Source organism: Schistocerca gregaria, chromosome 10 (assembly GCF_023897955.1).
Source record: "Schistocerca gregaria isolate iqSchGreg1 chromosome 10, iqSchGreg1.2, whole genome shotgun sequence".
Classification (NCBI taxonomy): Eukaryota; Metazoa; Arthropoda; class Insecta; order Orthoptera; family Acrididae; genus Schistocerca; species Schistocerca gregaria.
The window spans coordinates 127,191,642-127,214,380 of record NC_064929.1 but is presented as its reverse complement, the minus strand read 5'-3'; the positions used below and the strand labels follow the sequence as shown (position 1 = coordinate 127,214,380).

The 22,739-nt window shown below is 45.2% G+C and overlaps 1 protein-coding gene across 1 annotated transcript in view; it reads left to right on the top strand.

Annotated features, from left to right (window-relative positions):
• LOC126293755 (synaptic vesicle glycoprotein 2B-like) overlaps positions 1 to 12,680 on the top strand; it is a 157,184-nt gene extending 144,504 nt beyond the window's left edge. The window contains exons 11-12 of the mRNA XM_049987106.1: positions 6,826 to 6,953; positions 12,458 to 12,680. Of these exons, the coding sequence (XP_049843063.1) occupies positions 6,826 to 6,953; positions 12,458 to 12,519 (190 nt within the window). The 3' untranslated portion in view covers positions 12,520 to 12,680. The remainder of the gene's footprint in view (positions 1 to 6,825; positions 6,954 to 12,457) is intronic.
• Positions 12,681 to 22,739: the final 10,059 nt, after the last annotated feature.

Below are 22,739 nucleotides of genomic sequence, written 5' to 3'. Positions count from 1 at the left end.
GTGATGGCGTCATTCCCGTGGATATGATGGCAAGAGGGCCAACCATCAATTCAGAAGAATACATGAAGACTCTGAATAAACGCAAGAACCATTTGCGACGTGTTCGACCGGACAAGAATCCAGGAGAGGTCTTGCTCCAACACGATAAGGCACTCCCACACACATGTTTGAGAACCCGGGAACACATCGCCAAATTGGGTTGGACATCATTGCCTTATCCACCCTACAGCTCAGGTCTGGCGTCCTTGGACTTCCATCTCTTTGGACCGCTTAAAGATTCTCTACAGGGAACACACTTTGAAGATGACGAGAGTGTCAGCCTTGCAGAGGAAACATGGTTACGCCTACAGGACAAGAGCTTTTACCAGCAAGGAATACATGCGCTTCCACAACATTGGGATACGGCAATAGAACGTGATGAAGACTGCGTAGAAAAACAGCACATGGACAAGACATGTTGACGTACATTGTCACCAAAGTCTGAATCTTAACACTAAACACGTTCTGAGGAAAAAAATGTGGGTATTACTTGCTGAATGACCCTTGTACATCATATCTACCGATTTCTGTCCCATGGAGGTTATTGGCTCAAATGGTTCTGAGCACTATGGGACTTAACATCTGAGGTCATCAGTTCCCTAAAACTTAGAACTACTTAAACCTAACTAACCTAAGGACGTCACAGACGTCCATGCCCGAAGCAGTATTCGAGCCTGCGACCATAGCGGTCGCACGGTTCCAGACTGAAGCGCCTAAAACTGCTCGGCCACCCCGGCCGGCATGGAGGTTATTCCATGACGTCTTAACACATGCTCTATCACCTGTCCATTCTTCTTGTCAGTGTCTTCTGTGGGTTCCTTTCTTCACCCATTCTGCACAGAGAACCTTCCCACCCTTACCCTATCAGTCCACCTGATTTTTCAGCATTCTTTTGTAACGACACATCTCAAACACTTCGATCCACCTTTGTTCCGACTTTCGCACTGTTCAAGATTTACTGCTATACAATGCTATAATCCAAATGTACACTCTCAGAAAGTGCTTCCGTAAATTAAGGTTCATGTCTGATACCAGTAAATTTCTGTTGGCTAAGAATGCTCTCCTTGTCTAGTTCGTGCTTCATTCATGATGGTTTATTTTGCTTCGGAGGTAGGAGAATTTCTTAGCTTTGTCAACTTGATGAACACCAATTTTCATGTTAACCTTCTTGTTATTCCCATTTCTGCTGTTTCTGGTCCCTTTTGCATTTTTCTGGCTTATCTTCAATCCATATTGTGTCCACCCTTGGTAGCTGAATGGTCAGCTTGATGGACTGCCAATCCTCTGGGCTCGAGTTCGATTCCCAGCTGGGTCGGAGAATTTTCTCCGCCCAGGAACTGGGTGTTGTACTGTCATCATCATCCTATCATCCTCATAGACTGCAGGTCACCAAAGTGGCCTCAAGTTCAAAGACCAGCACCCGGCGAATGGCCTGCCAGGTGGGGGGTCCTAGCCATACTATTAAATAAATAAAATCCATATTCTAGAGAGGTGAATGATTACAACTATAAGTTAGTTAAGGGTAGGAGTTAATTAAAATGTGAGGTAATGTTGGGGGGCCAGGAGTCATATGTGTGTTACATTCTGCTGCACAGATCAGTCGTATGGTACACTGACAGAGATACCATGTCAGTTATGCCAGTGGAGCAGTACCAGGCTGTTCCACTGACCTCAAACATCAACAGCAGAAAACCATATTTAAGGACCCACAGCCATCTCGTCGTCCTCGACCGTCATGAGACATTGGAGTGATGCAGGGCCCGTGTCATTCGGCGGCTCCATCTGTTCAGAGTCGTCGCTGTCATTGCAGTCATCGTAGCAGACACCATCGTTTAGCATTGGAAACAGCAGAGTGAAGCCGCCACTGTAGTAAGCAGCATCGCAATCGTCGGACGCCACCATCAGACAGTCGCGCCTGTAATGGGAGTCATTGCCTAGAGTGCATCATGGTGACACACTGTCACCATCGTCCAAGAACACTTCGTCCACAAACAGTGTGACTGGGGCTGGAACCAGGAACCCTGGCCTACCGACGCCAGACAGCTGCTACTAGGGATGATCGCTGAGACAACGCGCTGACCTGTCCCACTGCCACCGCCTCCACACCCCCCAGCCACGATCACAACAGCGCATGGTTTCTGCCACCGCAGTGTGACCCAGCAAGGCCGGAGCGCCACTGCCGAGTCAGCAGATTCCAGTTACACCAGCGCAGCTACAGTCGCAGCAGCGGGCGCGCGAGTATGTGTCTGCCAGCCACCATCGTCGCCACTGAGAACATTACGAGCAGAAGCCAACTTCACCCAGACAGTCAACAACCAATCTATTGCAGCTCATCCATAAATGTTGTTATTCTGTCATCTGTGGACACACACCCAACATCCTCTTCCTCATGTCCAGCATCCGTGGACACACATCCAACATCCTCTTCCTCATGCCCAGCAGAGAACCCGCATTCGAATCTGGTGATGGGTAGTGGAGTCCCATGCCTGTTGACAGTGTTCTGTTCTTATTCGACTGTTTATTTCACTCAGGAGACCCTACAATTCTTCTTCACTTGCGCTGAGGTTAGCAATGTAATCTGCAAATCTTATCAACCTTGTACCTTGAAGTTTCACCCACTCTTCAGCTTTTCCTTTATTGTCATCATTTACAATAATAATGGAAGCAAAAGAAATGAATTAAAATTTGTGCCACGGCTAGGTGTCGCACCCAGGTCTTTTTGCTTAGTAGGCAAAAATGCTAATCATTACACCACCGCATCACTACGATCAATATTTCTGCATGAACTACATAAGTCAAATGCCCTCAATTCTATCTTGGACATAGTGGGGAAGACATATACCATAGGTCATCTCATAATTAAATTTTCCCTGAGACATTTAAGTCTCATCTTTATCTACTTGTGCCACAGCTGGGACTCAAAGAGGAGACTTAAATGTCTCGATTATAAGATCACCTATGGCACGGGACTTCCCCTTTACATCCAACACTGGGGCGCTATTCCAATGCCAGAGAGCCCTGGCAACAGTGACAATGTAGGGGGAAAGTAAGCTGAAGATATGAACTTTGTATTGGAGAGGCCAGTCGACTTCGGTATTTCGTGCAGCTCTGGTGTAATGGTTAGCATTTCTCCCTTGCAAACAGGAAGACCTGGGTTCGAGTCCTGACTGTTACACAAATTTTAGTACATTTCTTCTGCTTCCTACATTATCGTACATAAAGATGAGAATTCAATGTCTTGGGGAAACTTTAATTACAATTTCTATCATTTCTTTGATGTACAGATTGAACAGTAGGGGTCAAAGAATGTATCCCTGTGTTACACCCTTTTTAATCTGAGAACTTCATTCCTAGTCTTCTAGTCTTATTGGTCTCTCTTGGTTCTTGAACATACTGTATACTCCTTTTCTTTGTAAAGCTTACTCCTATTGTTCTCAGAATTTCGAACATGTTGCACCATGTGATATCGTCAAACACTTTTTGTAGGCCGGCCTATCCAATGAACGTATCTTGATTTTTTACAGTCTTGTTCCATTATCAAGCGCAACACCACAACTGCCTCTCTGATGCCTTTACGTTTCCTAAAGCTAAACTAATGGTCATGTACTACGTCCTCAGTTATCTTTCCCATTCTTGTGTATAGTGCCCTTGCCAGCAGCTTGGATGCGTGAGCTCATTGGGCACTACGTATCTTCTGAACTGTGTGGATCATACTTTTATGGAAGTCTGAGGGTACATCAGGAATCTCACAGATTCTACACACTAACTTGAATGGTCCTTTGGTTGTCACTTCTCTCAATTATTTTATAAATTCTGTGGGACTATTGTCTATCTCTTGCGTCTTATTCGACCTCAAGAGCTCTCATAAATTCTAACTCTAATTGTAGATCCCCCGTGTCTTGTATATCGTCTCCATATTCTTCTTCTGTCACCTCTTTGGACAACTCCTCCCCCCCCTCTCCTCCCCCCCCCCCCCCCCCCCACTCAGGCAGGTTTCTAGAGAACTGTTTCCTGTTTCCACCAATATGCTCTCTCCTTCGCGTTTAACAACAGTATTCCCACTACATTCTCAATGTTCCCATCTGTACCCATCTTCGTTTTTAATTTCAGCGAAGGTTGTTTTCACTTTCTTAACCGAGCGAGGTGGCGCAGTGGTTAGCATACTGGACTCGCATTCGGGAGGACGACGGTTCAATCCCGTCTCCGTCCATCCTGATTTAGGTTTTCTGTGATTTCCCTCAATCGTTTCAGGCAAATGCCGGGATGGTTCCTTTGAAAGGGCACGGCCGCTTTCCTTCCCAATCCGTCCCTAACCCGAGCTTGCGCTCCGTCTCTAATGACCTCGTTGTCGACGGGACGTTAAACACTAACCACCACCACCACCATCACTTTCTTATATGCCGAGTCAGTAGTAATGACAATTACATCCCTTGCCATTCAGCCGAGCGGTTTTAGGCGCCTTGCAACGGTTCCCCCGGCTTCTCCCGTTGGAGGTTCGAGTCCTCCCTCGGACATGGGTGGGTGAGTTTTCTCTAGTGTGAGTTACTTTAAGTCAGATTAAGTAGTGTGTAAGCCTATGGACCGATGACACCAGCAATTCGGTTCCACAGCAACTTACCACATTTTCCAATTTTTCCTTGCCATTCCTTCTCTTCTTTCCTGCAAAAACATTTCGCCTTGGCTGCCCTGCACTTCCTGTTTATTTCTTCCTAAGGGATTTATATCGTTGTATTCCTGTCTTTCCCTTCATATTTTTGCCCTTACTTCTTTCGTCGATCAATAGAAATACATTTTGTGTTACCCCACATTTCTTCGCAATTAACTTCCTTGTACCTATGTTTGTTTGTCCAACGTCGATAACTGCCCTATTTAGAGACGTCCATTCAACTTAAAGTGAACTACTTACTCTAGTATTCCTTACTGCAGTACCCACATCCTCTGAAAACATCAAACACATCACATCGTTCAGCAGTACTTCAGAATCCGACTTCCTTCCACACTCATTCTTCTGAACGTTGCTCTTAAACTTCAGTCTACTCCTCATCTATACTAAATTGTGATCTGGGACTACACTACTGGCCATTAAAATTGCTACGCCACGAAGATGACGTGCTACAGACTCGAAATTTAACCGACAGGAAGAAGATGCTGTGATATGCAGATGATTAGCTTTTCAGAGCATTCACAAAAGGTTGGCGCCGGTGGCGACACCTACAACGAGCTGACATGAGGAAAGTTTCCAACCGACTTCCTATACACAAACAGCAGTTGACCGTCGTTGCCTGGTGAAACGTTGTGATGCCTCGTGTGAGGAGGAGAAATGCGTACCATCACGTTTCCAACTTTGATAGAGGTCGGATTGTAGTCTATCAAGATTGCGGTTTATCGTATCACAATATTTCTGCTCGCGTTGGCCGAGATTCAATGACTCTTAGCAGAATATGGAATCGGTGGGTTCTGGAGGGTAATACGGAACGCCGTGCTGGATCCCAACGGCCTCGTATCACTAGCAGTTGAGATGACAGGCATCTTATCTGCATGGCCGTAACGGATCGTGCAGTCACGTCTCGATTCCTGAGTCAACAGATGGGGACGTTTGCAAGAGAACACCATCTGCAGGAACAGTTCGATGACGTTTGCAGCAGCATGGACTATCAGCTCGGAGACCGTGGCTGCGGTTGCCCTTGACGCCGCATCACAGACAGATGGTATACTCAACGACGAACCTGGGTGCAGGAATGACAAAATCTCATTTTTTCGGATGAATCCAGGTTCTGTTTACAGCATCATGAAGGTTGCATCCGTGTTTGGCGACATCGCGGTGAATGCACACTGGAAGCATGTATTCGTCATCGCCATACTGGCATATCACACGGCGTGATGGTGTGGGGTGACATTGGTTACAAATCGGGGTCACCTCTTGTTGACATTGACGGCACTTTGAACAGTGGACGTTACATTTCAAATGTGTTACCTCCCGTGGCTCTACCCTTTATTCGATCCCTGTGAAACCCTGCATTTCAGTAGGATAATGTACGACTGCATGATGAAGGTCCTGTACAGGCCTTTCTGGGTACAGAATATGTTCGACTGCTGCCCTGGCCAGCACATTTTCTAGATCTCTCACGAATTGAAAACGTCTGGTCAATGGTGGCCGAGCAACTGGCTCGTCACAATACGCCATTCACTACTCTTGATGAACTGTGGTATCGTGTTGAATTGCGTGGTCAGCTGTACCTGTACATGCCGTCCAGGCTCTGTTTGACTCTATGCCCAAACGTATCAAGGACGTTATTACGGCCAGAGGTGGTTGTTCTGGGTACTGATTTCTCAGGATCTATGCACCCAAATTACGTGAAAATGTAATCACATGTCAGTTCTAGTATAATATATTTGTCCAATAAATACTCGTTTATCATCTGCATTTCTTCTTGGTGTAGCAATTTTAATGGCCAGTAGTGTATGTCCTCCGATTGTAATCTTTGAACAGAGTATTCACCACTACCATATGATATTTACTACAGAACTCAGTCTATACCCTCTTTCTTTTCGAACCTTTCTTCTGTGCATCCACCTACAACCACGTTCCAATCCCCGATGACTGTTGTATTTTCATCTCTCGTTCATACTCAGTTAGCCATTGGACATCCTCAGATGCTTCCTCTGCCTCTTCATCTTCTCCTGTCCCTTGGCTACGACCACCACAATACGAAGCTTGCCGGCACTGTGTGTACACCTGTGGTCAGCTGGCGACCCCTACGCTCACGGTGTCCGTGGTGCTTCCAGGGCGATGGCGGTGTGTCTGTCCCTGTGCTGCGGCCGCCTGGGCACCTTCGTGACGTCGCTGATGCTGGGCGCCCTCATCGAGTCCAGCTGCGTGCTCGCCGTCTCCATCCTGGGCGGCTTCGTCTTCGGTGAGTGGCCCAACTGAAGTTGGCGACACTGCGACACTCCAGGCCTGCTCGTTTGAATCCCACGCAGAATACCTCACACACTCTTTTGGCCTCTGTAAAACCCCACCCATACTGATGGAGCAACCGACTGCATTTAACAATCGATTGGTCAGTCGATTGTTTTTCATCCAGTCGTTTTTTTCCAGTCAAACGAAAGAACCGAATGAAATTAGTCGCTACAGCCACAATGAACCGTGAATTTACTTTCAAAATCTTTTCTTAAACAATTTACTTTATTTACTGACGTTTCATCAAGAACATTGTTGTGTACTTAGTGCCGCATAGTCAGCGCGTATGGCACTTTCCCACTAGAGCGCGCCTCGCTAAGCACAACAGCACAGGCGCAGCGCTCGTCCGTCTCTGCTCTACAAGATGGCGCTGTCTTAGAGACGAACCAAATTCTGCTTCGGCCGATCCTCGTATTAATATGTAACGCAGCCAATGAGATTGCTGCTAACGTAGAACCTTTTCTCCTCACGGAACACACTCGCGCAGTGATACCTGAATGCGCGAGGTATTATAATAAGTGTGCAGACATCAGATTAGTCAGTCTGCATCAGTCTGCATTAGTCTGCATTTGTCTGTAGTCAAGTTTCAGTGTGCTCCTAATAAGATTATCATATTCCTGTACATAACCATGAAGATAAGTGAATAGAAACTTTGCCTAGTATCAGAGATATGTGAGAATAAAATTAACGTACCAAGGCTGAAGGAACTTCAGACTGTCAATTGTAAATAGCATCCAGAATCAAGTTAAGTAAAGTTTATGATTATTATTATTTTAATAAATGTGTGTGAAAATTAATCAAGTTCTGTTTGAAGTTGGTCACCGTCATTCTGCTACTATAAGCGTGCAAGTGGCATTTCAATCGTCTGACCTAACGGCAGAAGATAAACACGCCATGATAACACCACGAGACATATTGCTGACACTCGCCTACTTTGTTAGAGCGACAAGTCAAATAATCTGATGTTGTGTGTACCGGAGATCTTACAGTGCGCACACCACAAACACTGACGCATTTAATCATACTAGGTGAGCCTGAAAGTAGCTCCCAGGAAGTAACTGATGGAAAATTACTTTTAACAAATGTGAATTTATTCCTAAAAGCTTTTCCAAAACAGACTTAAAATTATAAGCAGAAAAGCACACTCGAAATATCAAGTCACAATTTAACAAACGTGAATTTTATTCCTAAATGCCTTTCCAAAACGGACTTAAAATTATAGGCAGAAAAGCACACTCGAAATATCAAGTCACAATTTAACAAACGTGAATTTTATTCCTAAAAGCCTTTCCAAAACAGACCTAAAATTATAAGCAGAAAAGCACTCTCGAAATATCAAGTTACAGTTTTATTTAGAGGCAAAGAACAATACTAACAGTAGGAGCCTTCGGTCTGAGAAGCTTGCCGCTCCCTTTCAACACGGCCGTAGTCATGACCTCTCACAATCACCTCTGAAAGAGTACACTGGTGCAAATCTGCAACACACCAGTTTACGTTTAAAAAAAATTAACATCTCATACAAACATGTAAACTATGCACCTTGTGAGAGGAATGGAAATGGTACGACCCTGAAACTATTTGCCACCGAAAGTGCAATTTTTTTTAAAGCACTCTTACGGTGGAACTGTGGCAAGATTATAACCTAATATGACTATTTAAATAAAACCCATAAAATGCAGGCTTATGTAATATGCACAACATGCTCTACATTACACATACACCACCTCGCAAGATGATAAGCAAGATGGAAACATACACTCCTGGAAATGGAAAAAAGAACACATTGACACCGGTGTGTCAGACCCACCATACTTGCTCCGGACACTGCGAGAGGGCTGTACAAGCAATGATCACACGCACGGCACAGCGGACACACCAGGAACCGCGGTGTTGGCCGTCGAATGGCGCTAGCTGCGCAGCATTTGTGCACCGCCGCCGTCAGTGTCAGCCAGTTTGCCGTGGCATACGGAGCTCCATCGCAGTCTTTAACACTGGTAGGATGCCGCGACAGCGTGGACATGAACCGTATGTGCAGTTGACGGACTTTGAGCGAGGGCGTATAGTGGGCATGCGGGAGGCCGGGTGGACGTACCGCCAAATTGCTCAACACGTGGGGCGTGAGGTCTCCACAGTACATCGATGTTGTCGCCAGTGGTCGGCGGAAGGTGCACGTGCCTGTCGACCTGGGACCGGACCGCAGCGACGCACGGATGCACGCCAAGACCATAGGATCCTAAGCAGTGCCGTAGGGGACCGCACCGCCACTTCCCAGCAAATTAGGGACACTGTTGCTCCTGGGGTATCGGCGAGGACCATTCGCAACCGTCTCCATGAAGCTGGGCTACGGTCCCGCACACCGTTAGGCCGTCTTCCGCTCACGCCCCAACATCGTGCAGCCCGCCTCCAGTGGTGTCGCGACAGGCGTGAATGGAGGGACGAATGGAGACGTGTCGTCTTCAGCGATGAGAGTCGCTTCTGCCTTGGTGCCAATGATGGTCGTATGCGTGTTTGGCGCCGTGCAGGTGAGCGCCACAATCAGGATTGCATACGACCGAGGCACACAGGGCCAACACCCGGCATCATGGTGTGGGGAGCGATGTCCTACACTGGCCGTACACCTCTGGTGATCGTCGAGGGGACACTGAATAGTGCACGGTACATCCAAACCGTCATCGAACCCATCGTTCTACCATTCCTAGACCGGCAAGGGAACTTGCTGTTCCAACAGGGCAATGCACGTCCGCATGTATCCGTGCCACCCAACGTGCTCTAGAAGGTGTAAGTCAACTACCCTGGCCAGCAAGATCTCCGGATCTGTCCCCCATTGAGCATGTTTGGGACTGGATGAAGCGTCGTCTCACGCGGTCTGCACGTCCAGCACGAACGCTGGTCCAACTGAGGCGCCAGGTGGAAATGGCATGGCAAGCCGTTCCACAGGACTACATCCAGCATCTCTACGATCGTCTCCATGGGAGAATAGCAGCCTGCATTGCTGCGAAAGGTGGATATACACTGTACTAGTGCCGACATTGTGCATGCTCTGTTGCCTGTGTCTATGTGCCTGTGGTTCTGTCAGTGTGATCATGTGATGTATCTGACCCCAGGAATGTGTCAATAAAGTTTCCCCTTCCTGTGATAATGAATTCATGGTGTTCTTATTTCAATTTCCAGGAGTGTATTTCAAGAATTCGGCCTTTAAGCAATAAATTCGTTAACACCAAATCCGACAAACATGACAGAGGCAGCTATTAACGTATGGCAGATTGACAGGGGGGGGGGGGGTTACTAAACAAGCCGAACCGCAGATTGCTCTAAACCTCCCCAATTCCACAAGGGAAAAACGGACTACCCAATTCACAATACACCACCTTCCCGCAGGTGGGCAAACGGAGAAGAATGGTAAGGCGACCCCAAAACAAAGTGGCTGGTGACCACACCAAGAAAACAACTAGAATTTAACAAGTAAATGAAACAACATATCTCCAATCACTTAACTTCTAATAAAATGCGATTTCTGGCGAAGACCTGGCGCAGCACCCCCAACGGTCTACCCAACCTTTCGCTGTCAGCCGCTTCAACGGATGTAGGAAGGCACGCGCCAATGACCCGTCTCACGGCGTCACAGCTCGCCCCAGCCAGCCCGATCTCGTTCAGTTATGTAGGGGTCACCAGATTGTAGCGGAACCACCGTTTAGGATAGGGAAAGTTAGTTGTGAGCGATATTCGGAGCCCGAGCTACAGCCAGGTGTGGGCCAGATTACAGTAAGTTATGCATACAAGCAGTTGTGAAGGCAAATAGAGGCCACAGGAGCGTAGAACTGCTGGAGAGGGCGCACACTGCAGTTTCCACGGCGCAAGTCACAGGCAGAAGAGGATCACTGGCTAACCTAAATGTTATGCGTACATGACGCGAAGCAGTGTGTTAGCAAATCACAGGCACAAATCTGCTGGCCGATGTGGCCGAGCGGTTCTAGGCGATTCAGTCTGGAATCGCGTGACCGCTACGGTCGCAGTTTCGAATCCTGCCTCGGGCATGGATGTGTGTGGTATCCTTAGGTTAGATTTAAGTAGTTCTACGTTCTAAGGGACTGATGACCTGAGATGTTAAGTCCCATAGTGCTCAGAGCCATTTGGTATACAGCTGAGTATAAATAGGTGCCGTTTCCTAACGAGATTCATTCAAGTGTGGCAGCTCTCCTGGACAGCGAGGCATGTCACACCAGTGGGCTACATGAGCAACAGATGGGGCACGAGCCTCCCAGTCCACGGCGGTCGTTGGTTCGACCCTTAGAGGGCGACGTGGGGTCTGCAGCCAGCCAGAGTTGGCCACTCTTCAGTTCACTACTGTGGGAAGTCGTCTCGGCTCCCGACTCGCACCGGAGACTTCCGAGGTGAGGGCTGCAGATTCGGATTCTGGATCATGGGCGGTCACTGCCGCTGTGTTCTTAGCTATGCCAGCGAGGAAGAAGCAGCAGCAGGGACGGCCTACGGCTCACAGCGGAGCATCATGGAGTCAATGGGGATGGTGGTCGCTGGGACAACCATCCTGACATCATCCTGGCTGAGGCCAGCATGACACAGAGCTGCATTGCACATGCCGCTGGGGTGCTTCCTCAGCACTGCGGGGCCCCTGTGATGCAGACCGAGGTGAACGGAGCACTGTAGTGGAATAAATCATTTGGAAAGTTCTCACCGAGTTTTAATACGGCACCTGCTGGCACCCCAACCACTACATTTGGTGTCTTCCTGCTATATTTGGGCATCCTGATACGTTCACTGGCAGAAGTAGCTGCAACATTTGGTGTGCAAAAGTGGTCCACCCTGGCTGTCTGTGGACCCTGCGTCGGCCTCAGAGGGTCGAACCAACGACCAGCCATCGACTGGGACACTGGCGCACCATCTGTTGCTGCATATAGCCCGGTGGTGTGATATGCCCCGCTGTCCACGAGAGCTACCACACTTGAATGAATCTCGTTACAAAATGGCACCTATTTACACTCGGCTGTGCACCTCTGTTTTATTAAGACACAGCTTCGCATCACATACGCATATCACATAGGTTGGCCAGGGGCCCCATTCTGAGTGTGACTCGTGCCATGGAAAGTGCCGTGTGCACCCTCTCCGGCAGTTCTACATCCCCGTGGCCTCTATATGCCTTCGTAACTGCTGTTAGGCATAACTGACTGCAATCCGGTCTGCACCTGGCTGTAACTCGTGCTCCAAATAACTTTCCCTATCCTAAATGCTGGTGCCGCTCCTAGACAATTTTCATCACATATTGTGTGTCGTAGATACAGCATCCTGTGATGCTAGTACAGTACGATGCAGTTGTAGTAAACAAGATCTGACTTCCACAGTATATGAATCAGTGGTTCACACATCATTCACTGATCATGAATGTTGGCAATACAGGCTGCGTGTGCCCGATATTCACTGGCTCCTTTCCTTGTCCTACAGGTTGCGGAGTGCTCTCGACGCTGCTTCCATCAGAGGCCAAGCTGAGGAAGATGAACCACTAACGTCGCTCCCCGGTGCGTCGTCGACGTCGGCGTCAGTGGTGCCGGAGTTCTACGCCGTCGCATCTCTCAGTACACTGTACACGCTATTATGTAATCAAGAGAACATCAAACAAATTGTAACCCTGTACAGTTCAAACAAATACAGTGACAATCTTTTCAGAGTTCACTACTATTTCTGCTAGTTCCATCCAACACGGTAATCACACCTGCCTTTAAAACTGTGTCACTGAATTTTTGATACAAGTCTTTCACACTACACACAAGTCTGAGGCAATCATTATTCGTGTGGTGAGATCTGACAAATTACTGTAAAAGCCTCTACAAAATCTCACAACTCCTAACATAATTTCAGAAAAATGTATAAATATTTTTTAAAATTAAGTAATTCTTCGGAAATTCTCTACTGCACGCAGACTGTAATCGACACAGTTTCCTGAATTAATAAAGAAGTTGTACAAGTTCAGTCGCTGTGCAGGCCACATTAATGCATGACCGTTTTCGAGCGTGAACGCACATTGCAGTCAGACAACGCTTCCCGATTCAAATATGCCGTACTGTGTACTACTTCTGCCAATGGGACACAACTTAGCACTTGCTACATGCTGATTGGCTGAGAACCTGCCACGTTAATGGCGGACTCACAACTACTCGTATTACGGAGTAAAGTAATATCATGGCCAAAGATAACAAGTACATTTCCCGAAAGCACAAATACATATATATGAATTAATCGTCAAAAGCTATGGAAGGAGAAACAACAAGAGAAAAACAAGCAAAAGAACATACACATAATATATGTGAAGTTTACGAAATTTTAATTTACCAACAAGAAAGAATTTTGCGCATTACATGCAATGTTAGATAATTGTTACTGCTGAGAAATTGCTCTTTCAAACAGCATCCAACGAAGAGCAAAACAGTTGCATCATTGCCTGCAGTTACTTGTACTTTGAGTACTGGAGCTATGCATGGCTCTGTCAAAAAAAAACAATTGCGCGATGTAGTATAGCGTTAAGCCATGACATGTCTACGTTCATGCCCTGTATCTAATTCGCTGCAAGTAATAACATGCATATCTGATTGTGCAGTCAAATAGTCGATGTACTAGCTACATTTCTGATTTAATAAAATACACAGAAATACAAAATAAATGTTAAATGAATAATTTAATAACAAGACTTCCATTCAAACATCTGTAATTGATATAGATGACAGAGAATTATTATGAATAATATTTATTCGAGAAAGAACATCTAAAATAAATGGGTGGTGGTTGTACAATATTTCCTTAAAATGGAGACAAAAAGAACGCTTATCAAATGCTGTAAAGGTACATTGGAACTTTACGAGAATGGTAGCAAAATACCCAAGCTAAATAGTTGTGAAAGATACTTGGAACACTAGTCCGTTTTATAATCACAATACATGAAATATTCATTAGCTCAAAACAGTTCAGTGTTCAACATGATGATTCGCAAACTGACACACATGGTACAAAGAAAAGTAATTTACATTCTGCCTATCTTCAGTTGTGTAACACAACTTGAGACAGAGTGCTTCACTGGAGCACGTTCAAACCTCTCGAAATTTAAAGTCTGTTCAGGAGTTAAACTATGGTAGTACCTGTTCACCACCCATAATCAATTACCTACAGGACTGAATCGTGCACTTTGCCACAGGTAGGTCTGCCTTCTTCCAGCACTCGACAATGTCCAGAATCGCTACCTTGAATTCATTCGAAAAGAACCACTCTCTACTTGATTCCCATAATGTTCTGCTACTGTCTGCTTTTCCATTGGCTGAAAGCTGTGGGCTATCAAAAATTCATCTTTCTTAACTTCAACAAACATGATCTGTTTCAGCTTGACTACCTCCTGGGGATACACGAGTACATTACAACAACACTGAAATGCTTAAACTTCATTAACATTCAGTCACACTCAGATCATTCACAATAATTACAAGTAAGTAAGCGTTCATAAATGGATAAGTATTCTTGCACAAGGGCGCTCAAGTTAAATGAAAATGCATTGTCACTTAATAGTACTTAAACAATTATTTGTTCCTTCTTCACATAAGTGTCTTTCATTCTCTTCTCAGTGGTGGTGTACACTAGTATATTCAATTGACCACTCAAAAATTAGCACAGTTTTAATAGCATTCGCAATCAACATTTAAAAAAATGTTACAGATTTGTTAAGTGAAAATGCAAGTATGACAAAAATGAGGTTCTGATACTGTTTCCATTTGCTCAGTAATCTTCTGATCAATATTTGCGTTATAAAAATGGTATAAAAGACGTACTGAATCATGAAGTAAGATAGATGCAGATACATAGCTTTCAGAGATGATAACTATGGGCAATTCTATCATCTCAGATATCGTATATTAACTTCTGTAGTTTCAAAGACGTTGAAATACTGCTTTGCCACTGGATGCACCTCTTCTATATGATATTGCAGACGCATTCAGGCACACATTAATATTTAACTGTGATGTATTGTCGAAGTTCAGAGAGCTGTAATTTAGCCAGCCACAGGATTGTCTGACACTCTGTCATTTTTCGGAGCATTGCCTGTCCTGAAAACGTCGATCGCTAAAATTCCCCACACTAGGATTACCTCATATACGGTCCTTCGCTCTTCTCTGCTCCTGGCTCGTCTGGAGTGGCCAAAGTATCGCAGCTGCATTAGACACGCTGTCGACTCCAGGAACAAAAAGTTTCGCAGACAAATTTCCCTCACCTCTTACCAACTCCAACTGGCTGCTACACTCGCCTACATACCCAGAAAGTTACAAAGGCACAGGATTATTACTGACAATGAATACACAAATAATAGGTCATCAGTCCCCTAGACTTAGAACTACTTAAACCTAACTAACCTAAGGACATCACACACACCCATGCCAGAGGCAGGATCCGAATTGCGACCGTAGCAGCAGCGTGGTTCCGGGCTGAAGCGCCTAGAATCGCTCGCCCACAGCGGCCGGCCACAATAATAACTTCAGATCAAATAAGTATTACAGCTTTATTCACCAAAGGATTTGGCACTTTTGTAGCGAAGGAGGGATTTTTTGTCATATACACAACTTTCTCTTTATCACATATCTGTTGTTTGCAATCGGCTTTTTCTCACATAGACGAAACAATAGATACGCAACGTAAGTATGAGTCTACTTAATCAGTACCTTTCTTCTGAATTTGTACCCATGTATATATCAAATGGTTCAAATGGCTCTGAGCACAAGCGGACTTAACTTCTAAGGTTATCAGTCCCCTAGAACTTAGAACTACTTCAGCCTAACGAACCTAAGGACATCACACACATCCATGCCCGGGGCAGGGTTCAAAATGGTTCAAATGACTCTGAGCACTATGCGACTTAACTCCTGAGGTCATCAGTCGCCTAGAACTAATTAAACCAAACTAACCTAAGGACATCACACACATCGATTTGTGGACCATAATAGCTGTCCCGATGACTCGCCATTAGAAACAGAACTTCTTCCTGCAAGCACTGCTTCTACATTTACATTCATACTCCGCAAGCCACCTGACGGCGTGTGGCGGAGGGCATCTTGAGTACCTCTATCCGTTCTCCCTTCTATTCCAGTCTTGTATTGTTCGTGGGAAGAAAGATTGTCGGTATGCCTCTGTGTGGGCTCTAATCTCGCTGATTTTATCCTCAATTGTCTCTTCGCAAGTTATACGTAGGAGGGAGCAATATACTGCCTGACTCCTCGGTGAAGGTATGTTCTCGAACCTTCGACAAAAGCCCTTACCGAGCTACTGAGCGACTCTATTGCAGAGTCTTCCTCTGGAGTTAATCTATCATCTCCCTAACGCTTTTGCGATTACTAAATGGTCCTGTAACGAGGCGATCTGCTCTCCGTTGGATGTTCTCTGTCTCTTCTATCAACCCTATCTGGTACGGATCCCACTCTGCTGAGCACTATTCAAGCAGTCGGCGAACAAGTGTACTGTAACCTAATTCCTTTGTTGTCGGATTGCATTTCCTTAGGATTCTTCCAATGAATCTCAGTCTGGCATCTGCTCTACCGACGAGCAACCTCATATGACGATTCCATTTTAAATCACTCCTAATGCCTACTCCCAGATAATTTGTGGAATTAACTGCTTCCAGTTGCTGACCTGCTATATTCTAGCTAAATGATACAGGATCTTTCTTTCTATGTATTTGCAGCACATTACACTTGTCTACATTGAGATTCGATTGCCATTCCCTGCACCATGCGTCAATTCGTTGCAGATCCTCCTGCATTTCAGTACAATTTTCCATTGATACAACCTATGGATATACCACAGCATCATCCGCAAAAAGCCTCAGTGAACTTACGATGTTATCCACAAGGTCATTTATGTATATTGTGAATTGCAACTGTCCTATGACACTCCCCTGCGGCACACCTGAAATCTTCCTTACTTCGGAAGACTTCTCTCCATTGAGAATGACATGCTCCGTTCTGCTATCCAGGAGCTCTTCAATCCAATCACACAATTGTTCTGATAGTCCATATGCTCTTACTTTGTTCATTAAACGACTGTGGGGAACTATCAAACGCCTTGCGGAAGTCAAGAAACAGGGAATCTACCTCGGAACCCGTGTCTACGGCCCTCTGAATCTCGTGGACGAATAGCGCGAGCTGGGTTTCACACGATCGTCTGTTTCGAAACACATGCTGATTCCTACAGAGTAGATTTCTAGTCTCCAGAAAAGTCATTATACTCGAACATAATACGTGTTCCAAAACTCTACAACTGATCGACGTTAGGTCTATAGTTCTGCACATCTGTTCCATGTCCCTTCTTGAAAACGGGGATGACCTGTGCCCTTTTCCAATCTTCCATTTCATACCACAAAAAGTACGCAAAACTGTCATTTTACACACCAATAACAAGTACTCACCGTCTTTTAAAACACTGACCACAGTATTTTTGTACTGGGCGTATCAAAAAGAATAATCCTATTTGGCACGTCTATTCAGTTGCCTGAAACCGCAGTCGTCTGTGTGGGTGACTGTGTGTGTGTGTATGTGTCTGTGTGAGTGTGTGTGTGTGTGTGTGTGTGTGTGTCGTCTAATGTCGACGAAGGCCACAGTGGCTGAAACCTTTATTTGTGACAGTCTTTCCGTTGTGCCTATCTGCGACTCAGCATCTCTGCTATATGGTAAGTACCAATTTTCCTTTTCGTAATACTCTTAAATTCCGTCCTGAATTTTCCGTTGCTTGAAACTAATAAACATATACAGCAAATTTTGTTGTTTGATGAACTGGGAACTAAAAAAAAATATTTTTATATCTTGTCATAGGTCCTCACTATGCCACCCTTGAGAAGCACGGCACATATCAATGCGGTATTCAAATTGTTCCCACGCTGCAGCGAGCATGTCTTGTGTTACATCTGCTGTTACGTGATGTCTTAGTTCAATCAATCTTGTTGGCAACGGAGGCACATAAACAGAGTGTTTCATAAACTTCAACAAGAAACAATCACATACAGTCAGGTCCAGTGACCTTGGAGGCCAGTAATGTGAGGCTGAATCATTAGGTTCAGTGCGACCGATCCATCGTGCAGCAATCCTTCGATTTAAAAATTCCCTCACTTCCAGATGACAGAGTGGCGGTGCCCCATCCTGTTGGTAAACGTAGTCGTTCGAATCAGTCTCCAACTGTAGGAAAAGAAACTCCTCAAGCATTTCAAAATATGTGCTTCCTGTAACAGTGTTGTCATCAAAGAAAAATGGGCTGTACGCCTTTTCCCGTTAAACTGTACAAAAGGCATTAAATTTTGGAAAGTCCCCCTCAAGTTGTAAAACTTTATGTGGTTTTAGGTACCCCATATTCTCACATTTTGACGGTTCAGGTTTCCATTTATGTTGCCTCGTCACTGAAAAGTAAACATGAAAGAAAACTGTAAACGTCCATCTTGCAAAGAACGAAATTGCAGAATCCACACGCTGTTGTTTCTCATCTTCAAGAAGAGCTTGGGTTAGTTGAATACTATGGTTTGATGTGTAAATGTCGACGCAACACACGCCACACGGACATTTGGTACATAATGAGCTGTCGAGCTACATAGCGAATGGATTTCTGCGGACTTCTTGTGAAACTGTGGCGGATGCGTTCGACGTCTGTGTCAGACACTCGCGGACAGCTCGACGATTTGCCTTTACACAGACAACCTGGTTTCCGGAAATGTTCACGCCATCGTCTAATGCTCTGTGGATCCACACCATTCCTAGTACGATAGTCACGCTGAACTGTTATTACTGACACACACTGCGCAAAACGTTGAATAAAAACGCTTTCTGCTGTCCTGATACCATTTTTATTGAAACTGAAGTGAGGACACATTGGTGCTTGCTAGCAGGTACCATGCAAAACTCGTGAGTTTGCTCTTTCCAACAGTACGTCGTTCACACACATATCTCAAATAACATAATAGTTACGATGTTTTTTAGTAGATGATTCTTTACGATACACTGTGTAGTATTAATGTCTAACAGCACGCCTACAGCCGAGACAACTTTTCCTCCCCCCCTCCCCCTTCCTCTCTCTCTCTCTCTCTCTCTCTCTCTCTCTCTCTCTCTCTCTCTCTCTCTCCTATCGAGAGATTATTCTATCTCGTACTGTTTTACTAAGCTAGAAAACTGTCTCCTTGCAACACTGGCAATATCAGCCTTATTCAGCTGCCCCTCGCTTAACAATGCAGCAATGCGTTTTTAAAAAAAGACAAATATACTGCAATGATGAAATATCGAGGAAATTAAACATTTAGTAAAATAGATACTCAAAAACAAAACGAAGTATTTAGAAAACATAAAACTGCAAAAAAATAAGTACCTCGTACCAGCGATAAGGAATAGACCGACAAAGGTATACTACAAAGAGGTGGTACTACTCTTCAGATGGCTCAAGCTATGAATTCTTATCCATTTCAAGTACTTGGGACACGTTTGTACATTTGGTGCATTTATAAAACATATATTAAACTTTACTTTTAAAAGCTATACGCTGTTGAGAAAGCTTTGTCTCATTGTTGCTACGTTCTTTGTGTTTCAACAATGATTATAAGCTTTCTTGCGAGAAAGAATAATGTTGTAAATGTTGGTGCTGTATGCGTCGGCTTTGCTTTTAATGTCCTCCAGTTCTGGTGTGTTTTTTTAACGCTAATCTCCGGGAAAACTGAATATCTTCAGATATTTAGACTTATTTATAGTACTTCAGTTCAGGTTCCTGAGTAATAGAGCTAATTATTTCACAAGCCAAAAATAAGTCCCTATGTATTTCAACAGTTTAAAATCTTAACTGTTTATATTTTTTTCTTTACAAGTACAGCACAGGTAAACTAATAAGTAAATATCCCAGATGAATTTATTTGAATGACCAAAACTTTTTACACCTTGAAACATTTATTCTCGGATGTCTTGCAAAACGAAGGTAGCTCTTTCCCAAGAATGAGGAAATTCCTCAGGTACTCCGTGCAAATGATACTGATGCTCAAGACAATGTTCTTTTAGATGAAAAAAAAAACTTTGTCACGGGGAAAGCCTCGTCAGAGAGGCCCACCGCACGAGCGTCTAGGGAAGTGATTCCAGTGGCCGTTTCCCGTTGCCTTGCACTGGTGATGATCAAATGATAATGAGGACAACACAACACGCAGTCCCTTAGCGGAGAAAATCTCCTACCGAGCTGGAAATCGAACCCAGGCCCCTTAGCGTGACAGACCGCCGCGCTGAACACTCAGCTATCGCGGCGGATCATTTAAATGAAGGGGATGTCATATTCTTACAACAGGGTGTCGAGAATGGTGAGAAAAAATGTGGTGGTAGGTGATCGGGTCATCAGGGTCCAGTTCGAAGCGGGACTCATCACTGGAGAGAAGTATGCTGCAGTCAACGAGATTCCAAGCCGAATACGTGTCTGGAGAGACCCAAGAGAGCGGCGGGACAAAAACCTGACTGTCTCCCGCCATGCTATCCGACGCCCTGGACTCATGGTTTGGCGTGCCATTTCATTTCATAGCCGGACTGCTGTGGTCGTCATTTGCGGCACCTTTACGTAACAGCGACACGTCGACGATATTCTGCGCCCCGTTTGGTCGTTCTTCATGGCAAACCATCCTGGCCTTACATTCCAGCAAGATAACGCCCGCCCGCACACGGCGAGACTCCCTGCTGCTCATGTTCGTGCTTGGCAAACCCTACCTTGGCCTCCCCGGGATTTTGACCATGTAAGGCGCCAATTGGACAGAATTTGGCACGATATGCCTGAGGAGGACATCCAAGAACCTATCAGCAAGCTGAAGAACTGCTTGCATTAGAGCCGGAGATGGAGCAAAGAGTTAATGATTTTTTTGATTTTGTAAACCTCCTTCTCTTCCATCCAACTTTTTTTTCTCTGAAATGGTTATCATTTGTTTGTAAATGTACGAGGGTCGTTCAAGAAGTAACGCCCTACATTTTTTTAAACGCCATTAATATGTAAACATCTTTGTTGGTGCTTTACATTTGATGTCTGTTCTGTGCGCCGGTGAAGTTTCGAACCGTTCTAGCAGATGGCAGAGCCGTACTACACCGTCAAAATGGCGTCTACATACGACTCACGTTACAAGCAATGTGCTGTTCTTGATTTCTAGTGTGCAGAAAAAGAAACCGTGGTGAACACCCATAAACGTTTCTGTGCGGAGTATGGCGATGCTGCAGTTTATAGGAGTACAGTTGGCCGATGGGTAAAGAAAGTTACATCCTCAGGAAATGCAGAAACAGACCTCCGTGATCAGCCACGTTCTCGACGTCCTGTCACAGCCACTGCTCCAGACGTGCTGAATCGTACGGATGCCATTATTTGGCGCATCACAACTCGACAGTTTGCTCTACAGTTGTCGGTCAGCATTGGAAGTGCGTCTGCAATGATCGATACTGTCTGATATTAAAAAGAGATCCTCACGATGGGTTCCACGAATGCTCACAGCGGACCACAAGATTCACAGGAAGGCCATTTCATCTGAATTGTTGGAGCAATTTGAGACCGACGGAGAGGCCTTTTTGTCACGGATCGTTATGGGAGACGAAAGCTGGGTGCACCACTTTGCGCCAGAAACAAAGAGGCAGTCCGTGGAGTGGCATCATTCTCATTTACCACAAAAGAAGAAATTCGAGACAACCCCCTCTGCCAGAAAAGTCACGGTGACAGCCTTCTGGGATCGTGATGGCGTCATTCTCGTGGGCGTGATGCCAAGAGGGGCAGCCATCAATTGAGAGGAATAGGTAAAGACTCTGAATAAACTCAAAAACCGTTTCCGTCGTTTCCGATCGGACAAGAATCCAGCGGAAGTCTTGCTCCAACACGATAACTCACATCCACACACAAGTCTGAGAACCCGGGAACACACCGCCAAATCGGGTTGGACATCATTGCCTACAGACCTGGCGCCCTCGGACTTGCATCTCTTTGGGCCGCTCAAAGGTTCTCTACGGGGAACACACTTTGAAGATGACGAGAGTGTAAGGCATGAAAACATGGCTACGCCTACAGGACAAGAGCTCTTACCAACAGGGAATACATGCTCTTACACAACGTTGGGGTACGGCCATAGAACGTGATGGAGACTACGTAGGAAAATAAGGCATGGACATGACGTGCTCATGTATTTTGTTAGCACACTCTGACTCTTAACAATAAATATGTTCTGAGAAAAAAAAAGTGGGGCACTAATTATTGAACGGCCCTCGTACACCATATCTACCGATTTCCGTCCCATTTATACAATCTCTTCGAGGCACCTTTTTTTTTCTTTTTTAGTGCAATTATTACTGACTACCACAGATCTTGTAGTACGTCGGTAGCACGTTTTTCATATTGTTGCCTTCGATGTCTGTGTTCCACAGCTCTAGTCATACACATGCCTATCAAATTTATGAAATTCACGGTTATCACGTTTTCGCACGTCTAGGTTCCTATAGATAACATACGAATCGGTTTCTTCTTCCTAAGCACACCATCTTTCGGAATGAGGCGAAAGAATACTGCTTCATCACTCAGATTAAGTGCTGTAGCGCTGTGAGGAACAGAAGGTGAGGTTGACCAAAACACAATGCGGCAATCGGATTTTTGTAATTCAAATGGTTCAAATGGCTCTGAGCACTATGGGACTCAACTGCTGTGGTCATTAGTCCCCTAGAACTTAGAGCTACTT